The 25,930-nt window shown below is 40.3% G+C and overlaps 1 protein-coding gene across 1 annotated transcript in view; it reads right to left on the bottom strand.

Annotated features, from left to right (window-relative positions):
• Positions 1–25,930, bottom strand: part of LOC306766933 (inactive dipeptidyl peptidase 10-like) — a gene marked incomplete at both ends in the record, with an annotated part of 238,030 nt that overhangs the window by 27,744 nt on the left and 184,356 nt on the right. The window contains 10 exons of the mRNA XM_079254791.1: positions 6,191–6,238; positions 6,332–6,453; positions 6,995–7,042; positions 7,119–7,210; positions 7,441–7,548; positions 14,701–14,739; positions 14,810–14,933; positions 15,013–15,110; positions 18,970–19,124; positions 24,112–24,232. Of these exons, the coding sequence (XP_079110917.1) occupies positions 6,191–6,238; positions 6,332–6,453; positions 6,995–7,042; positions 7,119–7,210; positions 7,441–7,548; positions 14,701–14,739; positions 14,810–14,933; positions 15,013–15,110; positions 18,970–19,124; positions 24,112–24,232 (955 nt within the window). The remainder of the gene's footprint in view (positions 1–6,190; positions 6,239–6,331; positions 6,454–6,994; positions 7,043–7,118; positions 7,211–7,440; positions 7,549–14,700; positions 14,740–14,809; positions 14,934–15,012; positions 15,111–18,969; positions 19,125–24,111; positions 24,233–25,930) is intronic.

Here is a 25,930-nt window from a genome sequence, read left to right as displayed (position 1 = left end):
CGGGAGATTCTCATAGTGATGTGGTGGAACGGGAGATTGTCATTGTGATGAGGTGGAACGGGGAATTCTCATGGCTATGTGGTACACAGGAGATTCTCATCATGATGAGGTGGAACAGGAGATTCTCATGGTGATGTGGTGGAACGGGAGATTCTCATTGTGATGAGGTGGTACGGGGAATTCTCATGGTGATGTGGTGGAACGGGAGATTCTCATGGTGATGTGAAGGAATGAAAGATTCTCATGGTGATTTGGTGGAACGGGAGATTCTCATGGTGATGAGGTGGAACAGGATATTCTCATGGTGATGTGAAGGAATGAAAGATTCTCATGGTGATGACGTGGAACGGGAGATTCTCATGGTGATGTGGTGGAACGGGAGATTCTCATGGTGATGTGGTGGAACTGAAGATTCTCATGGTGATGACGTGGAACGGGAGATTCTCATGGTGATGTGGTGGAACTGAAGATTCTCATGGTGATGACGTGGAACGGGAGATTCTCATGGTGATGTGGTGGAACGGGAGATTCTCATGGTGATGAGGTGGAACAGGATATTCTCATGGTGATGTGAAGGAATGAAAGATTCTCATGGTGATATGGTGGAACTGAAGATTCTCATGGTGATGACGTGGAACGGGAGATTCTCATGGTGATGTGAAGGAATGAAAGATTTTCATGGTGATGAGGTGGAACGGGAGATTCTGACGTTGATGTGGTGGAACGGGGAATTCTCATGGCTATGTGGTGGAACAGGAGATTCTCATCATGATGAGGTGGAACAGGAGATTCTCATGGTGATGTGGTGGAACGGGAGATTCTTACTGTGATGAGGTGGTACGGGGAATTCTCATGGTGATGTGGTGGAACGGGAGATTCTCATCATGATGGGAAGGAATGAAAGATTCTCATGGTGATTTGGTGGAACGGGAGATTCTCATGGTGATGAGGTGGAACAGGATATTCTCATGGTGATGTGAAGGAATGAAAGATTCTCATGGTGATGAGGTGGAACAGGATATTCTCATGGTGATGAGGGGGAAAAGGGAGATTCCTTAACATGATGACGTGGAACGGGAGATTCTCATGGTGATGTGAAGGAATGAAAGATTCTCATGGTGATGTGGTGGAACGGGAGATTCTCATGGTGATGAGGTGGAACTGAAGATTCTCATGGTGATGAGGGGGAAAAGGGAGATTCTCATGGTGATGTGAAGGAATGAAAGATTCTCATGGTGATGAGGTGGAACGGGAGATTCTCATGGTGATGAGGTGGAACGGGGAATTCTCATGGCTATATGGTGGAACAGGAGATTCTCATCATGATGAGGTGGAACATGAGATTCTCATGGTGATGTGGTGGAACGGGAGATTCTCATGGTGATGAGGTGGAACAGGAGATTCTCATTGTGATGAGGTGGAACGGGGAATTCTCATGGTGATGTGGTGGAACGGGAGATTCTCATTGTGATGTTAAGGAATGAAAGATTCTCATGGTGATTTGGTGGAACGGGAGATTCTCATGGTGATGCGGTGGAAAAGGGAGATTCCTTAACATGATGAGGTGGAACGGGAGATTCTCATGGTGATGAGGTGGAACGGGGAATTCTCATGGTGATGTGAAGGAATGAAAGATTCTCATGGTGATAAGGTGAAACGGGAGAATCTCACTTTGATGTGGTGGAACGGAATATTCTCATGGTGATGAGGTGGAACGGAAGATTCTCATGGCTATGTGGTGGAACAGGAGATTCTCATCATAATGAGGTGGAACAGGAGATTCTCATGGTGATGTGGTGGAACAGGAGAATCTCACTTTGATGTGGTGGAACGGGGAATTCTCATGGCTATGTGGTACACAGGAGATTCTCATCATGATGAGGTGGAACAGGAGATTCTCATGGTGAGGTGGTGGAACGGGAGATTCTCATTGTGATGGGGTGGTACGGGGAATTCTCATGGTGATGTGGTGGAACGGGAGATTCTCATGGTGATGTGAAGGAATGAAAGATTCTCATGGTGATTTGGTGGAACGGGAGATTCTCATGGTGATGAGGTGGAACAGGATATTCTCATGGTGATGAGGGGGAAAAGGGAGATTCCTTAACATGATGACGTGGAACGGGAGATTCTCATGGTGATGTGAAGGAATGAAAGATTCTCATGGTGATGTGGTGGAACGGGAGGTTCTCATGGTGATGAGGTGGAACTGAAGATTCTCACGGTGATGAGGGGGAAAAGGGAGATTCCTTAACATGATGAGGTGGAACGGAATATTCTCATGGTGATGAGGTGGAACGGAAGATTCTCATGGCTATGTGGTGGAACAGGAGATTCTCATCATAATGAGGTGGAACAGGAGATTCTCATGGTGATGTGGTGGAACGGGAGATTCTCATGGTGATGTGAAGGAATGAAAGATTCTCATGGTGATTTGGTGGAACGGGAGATTCTCATGGTGATGAGGTGGAACAGGATATTCTCATGGTGATGAGGGGGAAAAGGGAGATTCCTTAACATGATGACGTGGAACGGGAGATTCTCATGGTGATGTGAAGGAATGAAAGATTCTCATGGTGATGTGGTGGAACGGGAGATTCTCATGGTGATGAGGTGGAACAGGATATTCTCATGGTGATGAGGGGGAAAAGGGAGATTCCTTAACATGATGACGTGGAACGGGAGATTCTCATGGTGATGTGAAGGAATGAAAGATTCTCATGGTGATGTGGTGGAACGGGAGATTCTCATGGTGATGAGGTGGAACTGAAGATTCTCATGGTGATGAGGGGGGAAAAGGGAGATTCTCATGGTGATGTGAAGGAATGAAAGATTCTCATGGTGATTTGGTGGAACGGGAGATTCTCATGGTGATGAGGTGGAACAGGATATTCTCATGGTGATGTGAAGGAATGAAAGATTCTCATGGTGATGAGGTGGAACGGGAGATTCTCATGGTGATGAGGTGGAACGGGGAATTCTCATGGCTATGTGGTGGAACGGGAGATTCTCATGGTGATGTGAAGGAATGAAAGATTCTCATGGTGATTTGGTGGAACGGGAGATTCTCATGGTGATGTGGTGGAACTGAAGATTCTCACGGTGATGAGGGGGAAAAGGGAGATTCCTTAACATGATGAGGTGGAACGGAATATTCTCATGGTGATGAGGTGGAACGGAAGATTCTCATGGCTATGTGGTGGAACAGGACATTCTCATCATAATGAGGTGGAACAGGAAATTCTCATGGTGATGTGGTGGAACAGGAGAATCTCACTTTGATGTGGTGGAACGGGGAATTCTCATGGCTATGTGGTACACAGGAGATTCTCATCATGATGAGGTGGAACAAGAGATTCTCATGGTGATGTGGTGGAACGGGGAATTCTCATGGTGATGTGAAGGAATGAAAGATTCTCATGGTGATGTGGTGGAACGGGAGATTCTCATGGTGATGTGAAGGAATGAAAGATTCTCATGGTGATGTGGTGGAACTTAAGATTCTTATGGTGATGACGTGGAACGGGAGATTCTCATGGCTATGTGGTGGAACAGGAGATTCTCATCATGATGAGGTGGAACATGAGATTCTCATGGTGATGTGGTGGAACGGGAGATTCTCATGGTGATGTGAAGGAATGAAAGATTCTCATGGTGATTTGGTGGAACGGGAGATTATCATGGTGATGTGGTGGAACGGGAGATTCTCATGGTGATGAGGTGGAACTGAAGATTCTCATGGTGATGAGGGGGAAAAGGGAGATTCTCATGGTGATGTGAAGGAATGAAAGATTCTCATGGTGATTTGGTGGAACGGGAGATTCTCATGGTGATGAGGTGGAACGGGAGAATCTCACTTTGATGTGGTGGAACGGAATATTCTCATGGTGATGAGGTGGAACGGAAGATTCTCATGGCTATGTGGTGGAACAGGACATTCTCATCATAATGAGGTGGAACAGGAGATTCTCATGGTGATGTGGTGGAACAGGAGAATCTCACTTTGATGTGGTGGAACGGGGAATTCTCATGGCTATGTGGTACACAGGAGATTCTCATCATGATGAGGTGGAACAGGAGATTCTCATGGTGATGTGGTGGAACGGGAGATTCTCATTGTGATGAGGTGGTACGGGGAATTCTCATGGTGATGTGAAGGAATGAAAGATTCTCATGGTGATGTGGTGGAACTTAAGATTCTTATGGTGATGACGTGGAACGGGAGATTCTCATGGTGATGTGGTGGAACGGGAGATTCTCATGGTGATGTGGTGGAACGGGGAATTCTCATGGTTATGTGGTGGAACGGGAGATTCTCATGGTGATGTGGTGGAACGGGAGATTCTCATGGTGATGTGGTGGAACGGGGAATTCTCATGGTGATGTGGTGGAACGGGAGATTCTCATGGTGATGTGGTGGAACTGAAGATTCTCATGGTGATGACGTGGAACGGGAGATTCTCATGGTGATGTGGTGGAACTGAAGATTCTCATGGTGATGACGTGGAACGGGAGATTCTCATGGTGATGTGGTGGAACGGGAGATTCTCATGGTGATGTAGTGGAACGGGAGATTCTCATGGTGATGTGGTGGAACGGGAGATTCTCATGGTGATGTGGTGGAACGGGAGATTCTCATGGTGATGTGGTGGAACTGAAGATTCTCATGGTGATGACGTGGAACGGGAGATTCTCATGGCGATGTGGTGGAACTGAAGATTCTCATGGTGATGTGAAGGAATGAAAGATTTTCATGGTGATGAGGTGGAACGGGAGATTCTCATGGTGATGAGGTGGAACAGCAGATTCTCATGGTGATGTGGTGGAACAGAAGATTCTGATGGTGATGTGGTGGAACGGGACATTCTCATGGTCATGTGGTTGTAAGGGACATTCTCATAGGGATGTGATGGAATGAAAGATTCTCATGGTGATGAGGTGGAACAGCAGATTCTCATGGTGATGAGGTGGAACAGCAGATTCTCATGGTGATGAGGTGGAACAGCAGATTCTCATGGTGATGAGGTGGAACAGCAGATTCTCATGGTGATGAGGTGGAACAGCAGATTCTCATGGTGATGAGGTGGAACAGCAGATTCTCATGGTGATGAGGTGGAACAGCAGATTCTCATGGTGATGAGGTGGAACAGCAGATTCTCATGGTGATGATGTGGAACGGGAGATTCTCATGGTCATGTGGTGGAACGGGAGATTCGCATCATGATGTCCTTTTGGAGGTTCTCATCACGATGTGTTTTAACAAGAGATTTTAGTCACGGATGAGGTGGTCCAGACAAGATGGGGTTTTTAAACATATGTTGAAATATAATGTCTTACCAAGCTTGTTTATATGTATAGTTTTTTTTTTCCACTTTGGCACCGTCCTATCCTCTAGGGCACGTCTTAATTCTGCATTCGTCTCCACAGTTTTGAGTCCTGTTGGATTTTGAAAAAAAAAGAATTACTTGAGTTACATGAAATAAATTTATCTGCACACATCTATTGTAGCTAAATTTGGACTTTACAGTATGATAATGTAAAACTAAAACTTTTGGTAAAATGTGACAGTGGAAAATGTCAAAATGAAAGACTACTGAATGACATCAGCAAGAAAAACAGAAGCAAAGGCAAGACGTGTCAACCATGTTTATGCTTTTCTTCTTAAACCCCAGATGAAAGAGGAGCAGAGAAGATTTCGCTCAGGTCAATTTTCATCAAATCTTATTGTCCTTTCTTATACACCTTTAGACACCTCAGATGTTAAATGTTGGCTTAATCATACAACTTATCTGCTTTTCAGACACTGAGAATAGAGTAAGAAAAGTCCACCATGTTCTGATACCTTACTCGAAGTATATGGAGAATGTTTTCCAATGTAAGGGATTTCTGAAAACTGTTTCTGTATTTTTATTCATGATTAATGTTCTCTGTCTTTACTCCTGATGAGTAAGGAGTGAGAGCAACTTGTGCTACCTGGTTTTTTTTCATGTATATTTTGTTGTATATTGGTTTAAATGTTCTTGATATGCCAGGGCTATAGATAGAAATTAGCCACTGGCTAATTCTAGCATATTTACATTTTGGTTCTTCTCCATTAATATCCATTGTGACTAAAAAGAAGAGAAAACAAACATCGCTGATGTAAGGGAGTAAAAGAGTTTATATAATGTTTCCCTGCCAAAGTACTTACTTTTCATGTCAGCCAGTTTATGTAGTGTGGTTTGTGGTATTCCGGGACCTGTAAGGTTAGTTCAGATAGTGTTACTTTGTGAGACCTGTTATTCAAATGGTTCAGTACCATAGCGATCTAAAGAAGCAGCAATGTTCTTACCTCTACAGTGGAGAAGAACATGTTGATAATTCGGGCTGAGAACAGCATCATAGTAGGTGCAATTCAGTGTGAATAGGGAGCAGCTCAGACATTCTTTATGAAATGGATCTTCAGTCGACAACCTGCCATAGAACCAACTGCTTAGTGAGAAGAAAACAAGTTTATTTCACAGAATCTAAAATGTTGTTTTAATAAGTTTGCTTTTAGCTGCAGGTAAGAAAAGTTTAGCGGCAAAGCATGAAAGAACAAAGAACATCCAAACTGTGTTGACACTGCAACAAAAGAGCGGTTTAACAGCACACGCCTGCAGGATTAGAGTTAGTCCTTAAAGTCTACAATCACTGGAACTGTAGAGATGGTTCAAAGGAAGCATGACACTGAGAAGATCAATACCAATCTCATGTCTACCTTACATGTGCAATCAACTAACAGTTAATAGACACTGCTTGTGAAACTATGGTATGTTTCATGGATTAGTTCCTGTAACATTATGCATTGTTTTGGATTTATGTCTCATTACATTACAAGATGCAGAAATCACTGGAAAGCCATGTTTTTTCACCACCGCTGCTGCTTCCTAACTGTACTCTACTCTTTCCGTCCTCTCATCTGCTTCCCAGTTCTGTGTTTTATAGGCTTTGATAAAATACATGGAAATTTTACCTGTAGAAGTGTTGTTGAGTCGGACCTTCTTCTGTGCTCAGAAAATAACTAGAAAACACAAAGTTATCATGAAAGATCTGGCATCATTCTGTCAGTATAATAGAGAGTCATAACTTGGCCTTACACTGCTTTTTTCATCTCATCATATGCCAGAATGTGAGTCACCTCCCAGTTTCCAGAGGTCATGTGCTGGAGACTGACCTCTGGATCATCAGACTGTGAGAGAGCAGAACAGAGAGCTCATGAGTGAGAAGATGGATAAACCTGCTCATAAGTGCATCTAACACATAGTCACTCTAACAGTATTTCAGGAAAAATTATTCAAACCAGTGAGACTGTTGATCGTGTGATTATATGATTTCTGTAATAACTGGAAGGCCGTTCTTTCAGTAAGGAAACACAACTTCCAGACTAAAAGTATTCTTTTTAGTGCAAAGTTGTTTTACTTTGCTGGAGATCATGGTAATATGACTGAACATCCCGTGGATGCTGTGTTTTTTGGGCATGGTGATGAAGAGTGTGGTACAGTCCATGGAAAACACCGGCTTTTCATTCTGAGAAAAGAGACAGAAATACACACATGGATCTGAATATAAATAATTAAGTAAACAATTAAAAATATAAAAAATTAATAATCCTTGTCTAATGAAACCTGCATGTTTTCTTCAACCTGTTGAAGAAACGTTTCCTCTGAAATCACGACTTCCTACTTTTTTCTTCACAGATTTATCAGTCAAGAAACTTTAAATTTATTTTCTCTTGTAACTTTTTTGTACTTTTTCTCATTTTATATTTTCTTTATTCAGAAAAACTTGAAGAGAAAAGAAATATGGATTAGTTTTAGAATAGAAACACATTGTTGACTGTAGAGCATTTAGGAGGGGAGTATTAAGCAGGCCATTCCTTACAGGCTGCTACAGACGTACCTGCATGTTCAGACACAGAAGATAATCATGACTGTTCTCAATGAGCAGCAATGGTAAAATATTTAGAAATACCCCCATTTTTCCATGTAAAATTATTTGAAACAGACACATGACAAAAATACACCTGTAACTGCTAGCAGCACAGTCACTGTAAGTAATACAACCATTAGCATTACAGCCATTGTTAGCATTACAGCTGTTGTTAGCATTACTGATGGTAGTGCTGCAGATATTAGATTTAACGTTGTTAGAATTACAGTTGTTAGCATTACAGATGTTGTTAGTCTTACTAATTAAATCAAAGGTACTTTATTTATCCCAGAGGGGAAATTCAAGCTGTTAGTGTTAGTCGTTAATGTTAAATGCATTACCATTACAGCCTAAAGTGTTACATTTGTTAGCATTCCAGATGTTAGTGTTACAGATGTTAGCATGAAAGTCACTAAAGGTGTCATCACCTGGTCTTTTCTTGTGTCCACCGTCCCCCTAAGTGTATTTAAATGATTGCTTAAAAACTTATTAAACCAAAAGCTGTTAAAAAAAAGAGCGCTTTGTGCATTCTATTCTATTCTATTCTATTCTATTCTATTCTATTCTATTCTATTCTATTCTACATTCATTTAGATGCTTTTATCCAAAGCGACTTAAATATGAGTGAGAACAACACAAGCATAAAATAAACAGTAGAGGACATGGTAGGAAGGTGCTGGTGGACTGTCTAGTTGGATGCAGGTCCTTCCATGAAGCTACAGGCTTTTTTGTTGTTGTTGTTGTTTACTCCCTTCCCACCCAATAATATAACTTATGTTATGATACAAAGAACTAATTCTAAAGATACAACATAATGTTTGTTGCAAAGTGTGCCAACTTCTCCAGCTTTCCAACAAATACAGCTAAACTAAGTGTTAAAGTTCTCCTTGAAGAGCTGAGTCTTCAACTTGCTCTTAAAAAGTAGACAGGGACTCTGCAGAGCGGACAGAGTTTGGGAGATCATTCCACCATCGTGGAACAACAGAGGAAAAGAGTCTGGCTGGTGATTTAGTCCCACATATTGGTGGTAACACAAGGCGTCTTTCACTGGTGGAACGTAGCTGTGGAGAGGGAGTGTAGGTCTGGATTAGGGAGTGAAGGTAGACGGGAGCCGTTAAGTTATTGTTTTGTAAACCAGAGGCAAAGGTTTAAAATTGATACATGGTTTTTCTGACCCATTTATAACAAAACTTTTCTCGTTAGACTTTATGCGAGATTTTGATCAAAACAGATGTTAGTTTAAATAATGTTAATGAGGTGCACACTGATTGGTGCCTACAGCAGCAGCTTTCTGAATTCAGCCATCTATGTCTGAACCCGATTGAGCCAGAGAGAAGACACAGAGATGGTGGAAGGAGCACGTTTACAACAAACTGTCTCTGAATGTAAAGTCATCATTTTAATGTCTGCTCACCTTGCTGTAAAGTCAGATAGGATGTTGACAACGAGGCATGTCGTTCACGTTAATACGTCTCAGTTTTATTTTGTGTTGGACAATTTTTTTAAACTATGAATGTATTTTTCTAAAAAAAATCTAGAGTTAGAGATGTAAAAAAATGAAGAAATGTTCACCCTGCATATTTCCCTACCAAACTTACACACACGCCACACCGAACTTATCCAGCAGCCAGATAAGCACACACATTTGAGACATAACACAGAACTGCACAAAACAGCGCGTTTACTTTAGGTTTTATTTACAGTCAGTATTTATCTTAAGTAATTCACCTATTTAGATGTTTTGGCCAGGAGTCTGGAAAATGTGGTGATTTCCACATGACAGATCTCTGGTTGATTTAGCCGCCGTGTAGCCGTGTTACTGTATAGATAAATAACATGAAGTTAAATATCCTGTATAAATAAAGCATCACGGTTTGGCTGCAACATCCTGATGAGGCTTCCTGCTGGCCCATGTGTTTTATATATGCAGCATCACCTGCCATCTTTTATGTTCTAATTATCGTCTCTGTTAAGCTGCACGTGTGGACATTTTGCTACGATGCCAACATAGGAGACAGCAAGAAATAATTTATCACCGTGCTTAGAAAATAAAAGGTTTTTAATTTCTCAGGTGCTAAGGAAGATGAAACAGCTCCAAACTCCCCCGTGTCTGATCCAACATCCTGGTATGGAACCTGTCTGTTTAAATGCTTTTTCATTACAAAATACAAGAAACATTTATAAGTGGATTGTGTACATTTACATATTGGAGGAAATGAGAGGGAAGTTTCTCTTCTAGACCCAAAACATTCAGAAATAAGGCTAGTCAAATGGCAAGTAACTGCAAAAGGTGGTTATATATGTTCTTGTCATTATATATTACATATAACAAATAGTAACTTTGCTGCAGTCACTTCAAGTAAATACACAACTTTACCCTCACACATTTCTGGATCTAACTTCTGAATGTAAAATGTAAAGCTGAAGTGAAAAAAAAAACAGCTCACACAATGTCTTTATTGGTGTACAGAAATAAAATCAAGGCTTATTTTTAATGTAATAAAATAAAAATAGTAATTTTCACTCTTTGCTATTGATTGTGTGACCACAGTAGCTGAGTTTCCTGGGTTAAATATGGTTAAATGTGATTAAATGTGGTGTCTGGTGGTTCTAGAGCCACTGAGCAAGTCTCCAAACAAATCTTTATCTTCCTCCAGACTGAGTTGAGGCTTCTTCAGGGATGGCTGTTTAGACCAGGGAAGACAGGAACCACGGTGAAGAGACGTGCAGACTCCTACATCATCTTTACTGCTGTCGTCTATGTTCCTTTTCTGCACAGAACCAGATACTGACATTAAAACGAGCAATAAAAGTGCCTCTTAGCTTCGATAAAGAATGTATATGTGTTTCACTAATTATCATTTTCTTTATGTAAAATGAATGAAAAAGACGACAAACCTGTTTCGCTGAAGTGAGGGTGGAAAGTCCTTGATGACAGCTGTGTTCCAGTTGTTGCCTGCATTGTAGGGTCAGTCTATCAGCCAACATCTACCATCTGCAAACAGAAGTTAGAAAAATGTCAGATCATCTCATGAATAGATTGTAGGTGTAAATAGCTGCAGTTTATGAGTCATCAAAATATTGTAATACCAACAGATGAAATCAAACTTTATAAAGAAATTTCATGCCAAAGTTTTTAAAAAAGGACATTAAATAAAACAAGGTTTTCAAACCAAAATATACAACATAGAATATTAAAAACACACTCATTTTATTTCACACACTGCTATACACAGATATGTGAATGATGCGAATGTGACGAAACATATCTATTAGATCCATTCACACCAGGAGTCAGACCCCAATAACCACAGAGGTTGTTGCCATAGTAACCACCCAGATAAAAGCAGGTGGGGTCCACACCTAAGTGGTAACATGCAGGACCCTCCGCCAACAGACTTTTACAAACATTTACGTGGCAGAGTACAAGATAAATATAAGCAAATAAAACACGGGGCCCATTTGTACTTAGCAGGAAATCAAGCTTTTAGGCCTGTCCCTTTAGCATTAGCGTCAGCATTAGAATTATCTGCATCAGGTTAATTCATGTCTCAATCACGACAAAAATTATTTTATATCAGTAGCGAAACTTACCGACTGCATTGATGTTGAGACAATGCCCCTCTTTCCAGCAGTAGCAGGGTTGATGCCGTCTTCATCTGTTTTTTTCCCAAATGTTTGCAAAAAGTTTAGCACAAACAGGAGTAATGGAGTACTGGAATAATGAGGAAGGCTAAAAGAAATGAGAACACATGGAGGTACAAGCCTTTTCTGCCCAGCATTAAATTGAGAAATGCCAACGCATTGCAGAATAAGTGCGATGAACTGGAGGCAGAGGGTGTAGCTTGATTTGTTTATAGGAGTAATGGCTGAATCACAACATGCCATGTATTGAGACTGATAAGCTCAAAGTTTTTCCTCAAAACCCTGTCTTGTCCGATCACTTCTTATTAACCTTTGAATTCACTTTATTTGATTACTCACTGACCAAAAATAAATTCTACTATAGTAGATGTTTATCAGACAATAATATTACAAAATTTAAACAATCAATTGAATCAATTTTTTCCCCTCTACCATGTGTTAGCATGACTGAGAGTCCCCCTTTAAGCCTTACTCCTGCTCAGATTGATCAACATGCTGATACTATAACAGCTTCAATGCGTACAACCTTGGATAATGTTGCTCCCCTAAAGAAGAAGAAATTAGGTAAGATTATGAAGGCTCCCTGGTTTAATTCCCAGCTTCGAGCTCTAAAACAGGCATTAAGGCGTTTGGAAAACAGATGGCGTTCATCAGGACTAGAGGAGTCTCACTTAACCTGGAAAGAAAGTTTAATTGTATACAAAAAAGCCTTACGTACGGCAAGAACAGCTTATTATTCATCATTGATAGAGGAAAACAAAAACAACCCTCGGTTTCTTTTCAGCACTGTAGCTAGGCTTACTAGGAGCCGGAGCGCTGTGGAGCCATGTATTCCTTTCTCACTTAGCTGGGATGATTTCATGTATTTTTTCAGGAATAAAATTGATACTATTAGAGATCAAATTCACAATATTCTCCCTTCTACCTATAATGTTGAGCCTGTTGTGGTCTCCGAAGCATCCTTAGAACCAGGATCTGACTTGTGTCTAAATAGTTTCTGTCCTGTCCAACCCTCTGAATTAACTAAAATAATAGCTTCATCTAAACCATCCACCTGTATCTTAGACCCTCTCCCAACGAGCCTCTTTAAGGACATTTTCCCTTTAATTAATACATCACTACTAAGTCTTATCAATATGTCTTTAGTGACAGGATATGTACCACAATCATTTAAAACTGCTGTCATCAAGCCTTTACTTAAAAAGCTATCTCTGGATCCAGAGGTGATAGCAAATTATAGACCTATATCTAACCTCCCGTTTATGTCCAAAATTCTGGAGAAAATAGTTTCAGCTCAGCTACATGCCCACCTGAGCAGAAATAATTTATTCAAAGAGTTTCAGTCAGGATTTAGAGCTCATCATAGCACTGAGACAGCATTGTTGAAAGTTACTAATGACCTTCTTATGGCCTCAGACAAAGGACTTGTGTCCGTACTTATCTTGCTTGATCTTAGTGCTGCATTTGATACAGTCGATCATAACATTCTGTTACAGAGACTAGAACAGGTGATTGGAATTACAGGTACAGCGTTAAGCTGGTTTAAATCATATTTATCTGATAGACTTCAGTTTGTTCATGTAAATGACAAGTCCTCCTCACAAACTACAGTAAGTCATGGAGTTCCTCAAGGTTCTGTACTTGGACCAGTACTCTTCACGCTATATATGCTCCCTTTAGGCAAAATTATTAGACAGCATGGAATAAACTTTCATTGTTATGCAGATGATACTCAACTATACTTATCCTTTAAACCAGATGAAACAAATCAGCCCGATAGGCTACAAAATTGTCTCATAGACATAAAGACTTGGATGTCTAGAAATTTTCTCCTCTTAAACTCAGATAAGACTGAAGTAATTCTCATTGGATCTGAAAAACTCAGAGCTAAATTTTCCGGTTTTGTAATGAACCTGGATGGCATTACTTTAGCTTCCAGTGCTACAGTGAGAAACCTTGGAGTAATATTTGACCCTGACCTGTCCTTTGGCCCACATATTAAGCAGGTTACTAAAACAGCCTTCTTTCATTTACGTAATATAGCCAAAATTAGGGACATTCTGTCTCGGAGTGATGCAGAAAAACTGGTTCACGCTTTTGTTACTTTGAGACTAGATTACTGTAACTCTCTATTACTGGGCTGTCCTAAATATGCCCTGAAAAGCCTTCAGCTGATCCAGAATTCTGCAGCCAGAGTCCTGACCAGAACCAGCAGGAGAGATCATATTTCTCCAGTTTTAGCCTCTCTTCATTGGCTGCCTGTTGAATCTAGAATAGAATTTAAAATCCTTCTCCTTACATATAAAGCCCTCCACAACCAGGCACCACTATATATCAAAGACCTCATAGTTCCTTATATACCAAGCAGAGTACTTCGTTCGCAGACTGCAGGCTTACTTGTGGTTCCTAGAGTCTCAAAGAGCCGAGCAGGAGGCAGAGCCTTTGGTTATCAGGCCCCTCTCTTATGGAATAAGCTCCCAGTTAGTGTTAGGGAAGCAGACACCCTCCCCACCTTTAAGACTAGGCTGAGACTTATCTTTTTGATAAGTCCTATAGCTAGGGATGGTTAGCATCCCTTAGTTATGCTGCTATAGGTTTAGACTGCTGAGGGACATTTCCTGATACACTGAGCTTCTTTCTCTTAATATCTCTCTTTTATTCCCCCCCAACAGTGTTGCATCATTAACATGTATGTCTCCTGTCTCAGCAGGTCTCCCTGACTGGGAGTAGCAGTTCCTGTTGTCTGTTGTCTTTCTGTCCTCTTCCCCCCACACAGCAGAGGCAGATGGCTGCCTCTGCTGTGGAGTTTTTTCCTTCCCACTGTTGCCAGTGTGCTTGCTCAGGATGGGAGATTGAGTTGGACCTCCAACTCAATCTGTTGGTTTCCTTATATAGGCTGTTATGAATTTGCTTTCATTATGTTTTCTTCTCTGTCTGTAAAGCGTCTTGAGATGGTATTACCGTGATTTGATGCTATATAAATAAAGTTGAATTGAATTTAATCGCAGTAGTGACAGCAGAAATGACTGGAAATAGTGAGTTCAAAGCGGACCCATATCAATGGTGTTAGAAAGTCCCAGCTCTCACTGAAGCCATGAAACTCACCTGTCGATCTAGCCACGTCTCTGATGTCATTACATGTCTCTGCATCAGAAAGATCAGGTCAGTTCACAGTAATTCCAAACACAACTAACATGCCAACTTGACATCTTACCTTGGTGCAGACACCTGTGGTGGCGTCACACAATGAAAGGATTGACATGTTTTGAGCTCGATTCACCCACCGTACACTCAGCTTCTGTTGAATCAGCCATGTCACCATGGTGATATAGAAATCTCTGGATAAAGAGAAAATCATAAGAACATGTCAGCAGCTAGGTCAGCCGCAGTCTGACTCCAGCTCAGTTTGAGTTGCACCTGTTTGTGAAACTGTCGGGAGGTCCCAGCTTGGTTGTCAGGGAGCTGCCGTCCAGAGTGACGACATAGAGGCTGACGGTGGGATTGACCTGACCCATCTATGATAGAAAATACAATAAATACAGTTTCTTAACATCCACTGGTGCAAACTAATCAGATTTAACAGCAAAAAGCAATAGAAAGTCCTACACCCTGGAGTTGGTTTCTAATGTTTTTTTCAAAATGATGCCAAGGAGGACTTGAGTAGAGAAAATGGTAAGAATAAGAGAAAGGGAAGTAATGAATAATTATTGTATGTTGCAAAGTATGCCGCAGCTGGAGGAATTCGGCCGGTTTCCTTTACTAAAGAGTTGAATGCATTCATCAGTAATAGAGCTCATGAGTCTGTCCGAAGGAGGAAATAACCCATCATAAAATAACAGCATTCATCCACTGCTGCATGGCTTTATTTCCTCCTCATATTATTTCCAGTTTTCAGTATTGTGGAGTTAAACAATCATAAGTCTGTTTGCTTTACGTCACAAGTTTTTGGTGATGCCATAGACTGAATGAGGTAAGAAGAAATAAGTAATTGTTCTATCCCTTGTGTTGGAAGCATACTGTACTGGACCCAAAGCCCTGCCAAACATGACATTTCTGATCAGACATGAAGAAACAAGACAGGATTCCATGATATAATAGTTTATTTTGACCTCCATAAACAAAAGCTTCAACATTATTAGTGGAGTCATAATTCCTTATTACTACACCAGATGGCTTATAAAAGCTGTGCAACCTCCTGCTAAAGATTGAAACTTCTATTCCTCTTGAGGATTGCTCAGACATTACAGTCCAGCCTGTTGTTCAAACACTCAGGAGTTGTCCTCCATGTCTTCTCTCAGATGGAAAATTGGGTTTTACTCAGCCCTTCTAAAACTCACCATCATCTTCTTTGTTTTGTTTATATTTGAGACATTTGTTTACATTGACCAATTGACCTGCAGTCAGATTTTGGTCTATAACTGGTCCATAACATCACAGCAGACTCATCTTTCTTTGTGCTGTTGACCACCTCTTCAGCCATAAAACCCTCCAGTCTCTGAAACCCTGGTTTGTTTGGGAAGCAGAGAAATACAGATGCATTCCCCTGAAGTGTGGGCTGAGATGTTCTATCAGGATGTGAAACTAAAATCCAGTCTAAAAGAGAAGATTATGTAGAATTAACTCTCGTAGGTTTTGTTGGAAGTTGAGGTAAGTTTATACTGCCAAATAAATTACGATCATTATTATATGAACGATCTAACCAGTTATTATTAAAGTCACCCAGAAGAACCATTTCTGTAACATGATGAATAGATTTAATAGTAGATAAGATGCACCTGGTGGACTCAGCCAGGGCATTTGGTGGTCAATAAATGTTTCCAATGACTGTTTATTTGTATGAAAAATAATTTTAACAAATAGACTTTCAAAATGTAAGGGATTCTCCTTTGGTATGGCAAGCTCTGAAACCAAGTTTGTAGAAACGTATGTAGCAACTCCTCCACCTCTTGAATTTCTATCAGATCTATACAAGACATCATTTTCAAGTTTAACATCATCATTTAATATTTTATTATTAGGCCAAGTCTTGGAGAGAGTAATTACATGAGGTTTATTATAAGTCAGCCAGGTTTCTTCGAAGATCGATCTTAGGAAATAGACTCCTGATATTGAAGTGGATAATATTAAGACCTTTAACAGAATTCATAAATCAACATAAAAATAGCTATGATATCCATGATTAATATGCACATACATATACGTATACCCATATATATATATATATATATATATATATATATATATATATATATATATATATATATATATATATATATGTATATATATATATATATATGTCATGAATCGTACTGTTCCATAAACTAATGGGGACTGGTGACAAGAGGCTATTATCAGGGCAGTCAAAAACGTAAACATTCCCCACACATATAAACACACACACACACACACACACACTAAAACACTCATACTAAAATGGCCTAGACCGTAAACATCATGCCTCAAATACTTCTGAAAAATTAAGGCTTTACGACAGAGCTCAATTATTTATTAAACAAAAGACTCTGTGAAAAAGTTGCAACAAATATACATCAGTCCAAAACCATAGCAAATCTGAATAAAACTGTGTACCACCTAATAGTTTAAAATAATGCTGTTCGTAAAAGAAGAACTTTGAAAATGAAGGAAAAAGTATCAGCCAGATATTCTTCAGTCCTCAGGGAAGATCACGAAGAAATGCGCCTCAGAGCAATGGAATAAAGAGGATTTACCATCTCTGATTACTTTCAGTGTGGCAGGATACAGCAACGAGTATTTGATGTTCAACTCACAAAGTTTTCTCTTAATTGGGTCAAAGAGTTGGCGTTTCTGAAGCAACCCAGCGCTGAAGTCTGGGTAAATTCGGACTCCTTGAAACATCAGGTCTCCTTTCATCCTGGCAAGACGGTGAATCTTCATTTTGTCTTGAATATTCAGAAACTTTACCAGGATAGGCCTCGGAGCAGTTTTGGAGTTTGGCTGGAGAAAGGTGGGAGTACGATGAGCTCGCCCAATGACAGGCTGTATTGGAAAATTTTCCAGGCTGAGCAGCTTAAGGATGAGTTGCAACATGAAGCTCAATATATCTCGGCCCTCCGCCTCTTCCAGAATCCGCAAGAAGCGCAAATTAGGTGATGGACTTCTGTTCTCGAGGTCCTCGGCTTTCTCTCTCAGGTATGCGTTTTCACTTTTAAGAAGTTTAACACGTTTTTCCAGATCAGAAACGTTGTCGTCATTGACGCTGACTCTTTGTTCCATAGACGTCACTTGTTCTCCAAGCAAAGCAATAGAGCCTTGAATTGTAGTAGGACTCAGCTGGAGTTGGTCAATTTATGAATCAAAGTGTGAGAGCGGGTCAGCTCTCAGCTGTTGTATGGCGTCACAAATCGCTTGTTTAGAGGCTATTGTAGGAAGCATGACGCAAACAGCGCTAGCAACTATAAAATTGTCCTGATGTTGCCGATTAGGCTATAAACTTGGCAATCTGGATGTAAAATTAAAGAACAAAGTGGTAACGAAAAGATTAGTCAAAAGATTCGGCAAAACTACTTCATAATGTAAGCTTTATGCTCTGACAAGCGATCACGCTATCTGGTTTTTAAAGACTTTAAAAACAAGGGATGTGTCCTGGTTGTCTCTCCAGGGCTTTCATTAGATGAGCTGTTTGGGCAGCTGGTCTTGTCAATGAGGGCAAATGGATGAGTTTCTATAGGGACACTCTGGACCTGCAGCCTTGTTCTGGTTCAGTCTTTATCTAATTCCTGATGACAAACATCAGCAGAGATCCTGATGTTAACCTCTGATCAAAGATCTGCGCAGTGGAGCAGGTTTTCCAGCTTTGCACTTTTTAGGAACTGCAATTCCTCCATGAAGACTTTAATCCTCGCATCCAGCAGCTTCTTCAGATTGCTGGTGAGGCGATTCAGTGTTGACTGGTTGGGATGATATTCTCCAAGCTAACACATTCAACTACAGTGTTTAAGTATTTCAATGAAAAGCTGAAGAATTTCAACTATTCTGTGATCTCAAAAAGCCAAGAAATGTTTCTTCATCAATCTGTTACCGGATCTGCTCGGTTGCAGAATGCTGCTGGGTAATACAACTGACTTCAACTCAGGTCACAGGTTTTATTTTACTCTAAACTGTCTTTGTTTCAAACCATTTTGTATGATCTTCTATGGCACTTCAATTTATATTATTGATTTATTATTGTTGATGTTATGTTTATGGGACTACAGATGGAAATCAAAACCCTGCTAAATCCGGCAAATTTATGAGGATTTTTTATTTTGATTGGTTGGTTGGTTTGGTTGATTGATTGATTGATTGATTGACATCCTAAATGGCAGCTAGGCTAGCTAGGCTAAATAATCCCACCTTTGGGTAATGGTACTCCTTCCCCCTGGGGTACAGAGAGCCTGTGAATTGAGGCAGAATCATGGTAGGGACCAGGGAGTCATTGATGGTGAGGTAGGCCAGTCTGGAGCCATCAGGTGACCACCAATGTGCCACCTGAGTGTGCAACACTTCTTCTACAAACCAAACAAATCAGAAAATCAATGAGAAAGTTTATTAATTTCACCAATGAATTAATTTTTTGTTACATAATATCATGGAACAGACTGGGTTGTACCTTCTAAAAGCCCAGTTTTTATGTTAGAAGTTATGTCTGGGATTTTTTTCACGAGACCCAGGGAAAGGTTCAGACTTGCTGATCCATGTGATTTGTGTTTTTATAGGAGTTTCCCTTTCAAAAGACGTGTTGTTTTTTTGTTGTTTTTTTTTTTTTAATTTATGGGGCGCTAGTGATTACCAGATGGAATAGACATGTTTGCCCTGAGCTCCTCTCCATATCTTGAAGTATTTGGTCATTTGTTAAAATTTCTGGGTCTAGTCATTTTTCTCCTACAGTTTTAAGTTAGATAAAGAGTTAAAATGACAAAAAGGATTTAATGAGTCCTAAGTTCAACCAAGCTACAGCAGTAATTTCATCATGACAAAACCAAATCAGAAACTTCAAATATTTCCAGTATAAAACAATATCTTCAAGACACAAAAAGCACAGAAGGATTTTGCTGGTCTTCGCGTATTGTCTGCATTAGGCGCTGGAATGTGCGTGGGGCATTACACAAGCCAAAGTCATGCGATTAAATTTGAAAAGGCTGAAAGGCGTACAGAATGCAGTTTTTGATCTGTCAATGTTCGGAAATGGTGATAGCCACTGGCCAAATTGAGCTTTGAGAACTAACAGGCCTCCTCAATATGAGGCAAGAAGAAAGCATCCTTTCTGGTCCTGCTGTTCAGGAGACGGCAGTCAACACATAAACACAAACTCTCATCCTATTTTAAGAACCAAAATGATGGGAGATACATCGGGACTTCTGCTCTCAATGACTCTGATGGAGGAATGCGATGACTGCAGCACACACACACACACACATATATATATATATATATATATATATATATATATATATATATATATATATATATGTGTGTGTGTGTGTGTGTGTGTGTGTGTGTGTGTGTGTGTGTGTCCTAGAAGGCTGGAGATGCCACTGTTGCTGCCCTTTGTTTAGATGCAGAGAAGGCATGTGATCAGATGAAATGGCCTGATAGGCCTATGTGCAAAGTATTTGAGGAATTTGGATTCGGCCCCCGGTTTGTATCCTAAATCAAGATAATATATACCTTCCCTTCCTCTTCCATTCTGACCAATCAAGAAAGGTCAGCTTCATTTGCTTTGCACTGAGGAACCCGTCAGGGTTGTCTCCTTAGCGCTTTGTTCTATCGCTGTGGGGCCGCTTGCCATTAGTGTGAGACAGCATCTTTCTCTTTCACCTTAGTGACATGTTTCTCTATATGCAGATGATGTTGTTGTCCTTTTTTTCACAACTTGAACTATCTATTCCCATTCTGCTGGACCATATAAATTTATTTGGTAATATCTCTGGTTATAAAATCAATTGGCAAAAAAGTAAATTCACATCTTTTGGTGTCAGTCTTGACGGAATCTTTGGAAAATCTTCCTTTTAGTATCACAGATAAACTTGGGTATCTTGGTGTTGTTTTACCTAGAGATCCTAGATTACTTTTAAATTCTATTTTTTGGACAAGGTGGACATGGGCTACCCTTCCTTTCTCCATGAGTGGGTACAATAATGCTAATAAATTACATCTTCGCTGAGATTTCTATATTTATAATATCTCTTTTTTTTTTCTTTTTTTTTTTTTTTAACAAAATCAGTTTTCAAATCATTACAGTAACTAATCTTGTCTTTTATTTGGGCCTTCAGAATCCATAGGATTTCAAAAACTCACTGAATGAAACCAAAAGAGATGGGCGGATTTAGGCTTCCTTGCTTCTATATTATTATTCGGCTGAAAATTTAAAAGCTCTTATGTACTGGCAGAAAGACTATAAGACTAAAGCTATAGACATGGGTCTAAATGGAAAAAGAATCCATCTTAAATGGCTCATTGTCGGCAATTCTTTTTTCACCGTCTTCTCTGCCTTTTGGCACAATGGTGGAAAACTGTATAATTTCTAATTGTTTTAAATTCTGGCAATCTGGTAAGTATTGCAATCTGTCAGATACCTCTATTCATGCCCCAGTCCACTGCAAGAATGCATTTCTTTCATCACTTTCAGATGCTGTTGACTGCTGGAGATTAAAAGGTATCGTAACTGAAAAAATTGCATATGATGCGGTGGGCCATCTTTATCAATTTTATCCATATAGCAACTATTCTTAGATTTTCTTGCCAAGTCTGGTGGACACTTTAATTACATACAGCCATGCACCGAAGTAGTTAATTGTTCTTAATATGTCAAATTCTAAAATCCCCTTCATTTTGTTCTTTATTTCTGTTTGTGTGTATGTTTTCACATTATACATGCTTCCCTTAGGAAATATCATCAGGCAGCATGGTATAAATTTTCATTGCTATGTGGATGACACTCAGATCTACCTCTCCATGAAGCCAGATGAAACCAATCAGTTTCTTAGATTACAAAGATGTCTTACAGACATCAAGACCTGGATGACTCTGAATTTTCTCCTTTTAAACTCAGACAAGACAGAGGTCGTTATCTTCAGGTCTGAAAAACTTAGAACATTATCCAGTTATGTAATTAATCTGGATGGCATTAATCTGGCCTCCAGTACCACTGTGAGGAATCTTGGAGTCATTATTGACCAGGACTTGTCTTTTAGCTCACATTTAAAACAGGTTTCTAGAACCGCCTTCTTCCACCTGCGTAATATTGCAGAAATTAGGAGCATCTTGTCTCAGAAAGATGCAGAAAAATTAGTCCATGCCTTTATTACTTCCAGACTGGATTACTGCAATTCCTTATTTATGGGTTGTCCCAAATATGCCCTGAAAAGTCTCCATCTGATCCAAAATGCTGCAGCGAGGGTTCTGATGAGGACTAGCAGGAGAGATCATGTTTCACCAGTTTTAGCCTCTCTACACTGGCTCCCTGTTAAATCCAGGATAAAGTTTAAAATTCTTCTCCTCACATATAAAGCTCTCCATGACCAAGCTCCATTGTACATAAAAGATCTTATAGTTCCATATATTCCAAATGGAGCACTTGGCTCTCAGACTGCAGGTTTACTGGTGGTTCCCAGAGTCTCTAAGAGTACTAAGGGAGGAAGGGCCTTTAGCTATCAGGCTCCTCTCTTATGGAACCAGCTCCCACTGTGGGTTCAGGAGGCAGACTCCCTCCACACCTTTAAGATGGAGCTGAAAACCTTCCTTTTCCATGATTCTTATAGTTAGGATATGAGCATCTCCTGAGTTGGAGTCTGCATGTACGGGACCCAACTGTCCAGGTTCTGCTCACTGCTCTTATAGTTATGGGTAGTCTAGCCATCCATTACTTATGTAGCAATGGGGATGTTACCTGATGCACTGAGAAGTACCTCGCTCTATTTCTCTAATATATTAATGTATAAATATATGCCGATATTGCCGTCTCTAACTTATTTCTCCTTTTTTCTGCAGGTCTTCCTGAATAAGTGCAGTTGTACATGTTGATCTGTCTTTCCTGTCGTCTCCACCCCAACCAGTCGAGGCAGATGGCTGCCCTCCCTGAGCCGGGTTCTGCCGGAGGTTTTCTTCCTGTTAAAGGGGAGTTTTTTCCTTCCCACTGTCGCCTCGTGCAGCTCAGGATGGAGGATTGGATCCAAGTCACGACTCGATGCAATCAGTTGGTTTCTATTATAGGATATGTATGAACTGGTTAGAAATGATGTGTCTGTAAAGTGCCCTGTGACAAAATTGTTGTGAAGTGGCGCTGTACAAATAAAGTTGAATTGAATTAAATTGTGTGTGTTGTTTGTTTAGGTGTGTGTTTGTGTGATTGGGAAGGTTTTCTTTCCTCTGTCTATCTCTGTGTTGTTTTTGTTGCTGTATGTTTATCTGAATTCTTTGAACATCTTAAATAAAGTTATATTAACAAAAGCAACGACAAAGACTTGGTTTGTAGAAAAACAAGTATAGTTTTTTATGATGTTATATATGGTACTTTCTTGATTATTTGTTCCATCTTGTGAGATTAAATTTGATGCAGCCATGTTGTTGGGAAATTCCACGTTCGTTATGCCCAGCAGGACTCTGCAGTGATCATGGAGGCTTGTGTGTTTCACAGCTCTCTGTTATGTCAGAACCTTATGTCAGGGGTGTGTGTGTGTGTGTGTGTTTTACACCCAGCTCCTCCCAAGCAGGACAGGTAATCAGCACCTGGGGACTGGGCCTGCTGGCTAAGGATTGGCTGAAAGATGTTTATTTGTGCCTTCTGCTCGGGGGACATGGAGGGACGGAGAGAGTTCGATATGGAAGACTGAGCAGCAACGGAGGTGGCAGATAAGTCGTGGCATGAGGAACAGTGCACAGAGGCCATGATTGGGAAACATGGCTACACAACGGGGAATGGCAGCAGAAGGAGTACGGGGGCACTGGAACAGATTAGGCCCAAGGCACGGGAGGAGGAAATTCCCTGCTGTCGGAGTATGAGTGGGAGCCACAACAAAGTGAAGGATTCGGTGAAACCGAGTGACATCACAGACTGGAGGGGAAAGACAAGAAACGATCCCTCATCAAACACAGGGAGCGGTGAAGTTTCAGCTAAGTACCCTCTGTCTTGTTTTAACCCACTCGCGAGGATAGAAGACCACTTTTCTCTATCTTCATCTTATTCAGTTTGTTTTCTGTGTGCTATGGTTTATTTAGAGACTTTTATTCTGAGTTTGCAGTGGATCTAACAGCGGGCATCAGAAACAGTGGCTGCAGCTCTCCCAGAGGGATTAAAGACAGTGTGCTAGTTTTTAATAAACTAACCCTATTTAACTCATCAGAAATCTGTGTGTTGACTGTCAGCTGCTCCACAGAAAAGCTATTTATTGGTTCATTCGGGGCCCATTACACTTACACAGAGTTGGACACTTTTGGTTTTGGTATTTCTGACATATGACCATAAGATGTAAACATGTGAAGCGCCCTCAGTCTTACCCTCATACAGCCAGTCTGCGATGCCGTTGAAGATGACACCATCCTGCCCAGACGATGTGAGCCTCCATGAGCTGCTCTGAACAGTAGACTGGTAATAGATGTTGTTTTCAAATATATATATCTGTAAAACAGAAAACAAACTGGCAACAGAACAAGAGTGTGTTCCACCACTTTCCTTCAGAGCCAACCCTTTTTGCAGTAATATTTATTTGATCAGTCATATCTAAATCTGATTTTCTTTTCGATCACACTTATTCTAACTTGAAAACTTGCTGTTCCTATTATCATTTGAGGAGAAGTACTTTTCGTTCTTATTGAAAATGCACATATGAGGAAGAATAATGAAAACCATGAACGTCAGAATTGTAAGTTGCAGACCAGTTTCTCACGAAGACGACATTGCACTGTTCACATTGTGAAAGAACCAACAACTTGGTGGCAAAGTCCACTGCATTGTAGTTATTTCAGTTTAGAAAAAGACAAACAGTATGACTTCAGTAAAGGAAAGACATTTATTTCTCGTCCTATTTAGGAGTTTCCACAAACCCAAGGTGAGTCCCTCCTACATTTACGACAGGTAAACTTTCTGCAATGCACACAATGCTCAGTGCTATAGTTTCTGTTGCAGAGCTTGCACGCCTAGTACTGGCTTGTTTTTCCTTGAGAAAGTCATGTCGCCGCATGATGCTTCCTCAAGTTGCCTTCTCCTGTATAAACCTCTTTCTAAGTTCAAGTCGCAGTACTTTTTTTTTTTCTTTTTCATTGTCTTGTCCAGCATTAAAGCAAGCAGACTGATGTTCTGGATGCTGCGTTCCGCTGAGTAAATTTATTTAGCCAAGGAGAGCTTTTATAGACATAATGATCCCCTTGTATTTCTGGATTCTTAATTTATTTTTCTATTTGTTTTGTTTATTTGTTCATATTACAGAGTTTATGCTGCTGGACTGGAGAGGATAGAAAAGGGACAGAAAGAGAACAGAAAAGAGAACAGAGAAAATAAGGGAAAGAGACACACATATATGCACATACATACCCACCTACATATATATATATATATATATACATATCTATATATATATATATATATATATATATATATATATATATATATATATATATATATATATATATATATAAAAATACATATATATGTGTGTGTGTATATATATATATATATATATATATATATATATATATATATATATATATATATACATATCTATATATATATATATATATATATATATATATATATATATATATATATATATATATATATATATATAAAAATACATATATATGTGTGTGTGTATATATATATATATATATATATATATATATATATATATATATATATATATATAACAGAACCATTGACAATCATGAGGACCAGAAACTGGCAAGTTAAGTCAAAAAGACAGAAAGAGAGGTACCTGCTGTTAGTGAATAAACTTGCTGGATGACTCAGTGACTGTGACACATGCAGAACATTCATGCAGAACATTTAGAGTGGAACGTGTTCAGAGAAGAGTGATCATGCCAATGTGACCCCGCCCACCCACGGCTAGAGGCAGGCCAGTAGAACCCAGAGACCCGGGTAACCGACAGTCACCCCCAGGCACCGACCCCAACCCCCCCACTCCGGAGCCAGCCATGCATCTGCCCAGGAGGTGGCGAAGGAGGTCCCCAACCAGAGTCCCCCGCAGTCAGGGGGAACAGGCCCCAGCAGGCCCAGGCCGGCAAGGGCCGATCCCACCGGGCACCGGCCCCCCAGGGCAGACAGAGAGCAGCCCCCCACCCCCGCAGGCAGAGGGCACAG

Source organism: Telmatherina bonti, assembly GCF_933228915.1.
Source record: "Telmatherina bonti genome assembly, chromosome: 15".
Lineage (NCBI taxonomy): Eukaryota > Metazoa > Chordata > Actinopteri > Atheriniformes > Telmatherinidae > Telmatherina > Telmatherina bonti.
The sequence above is the reverse complement of the archived record's forward strand: the minus strand, read 5'-3'. Positions and strand labels throughout refer to the sequence as shown.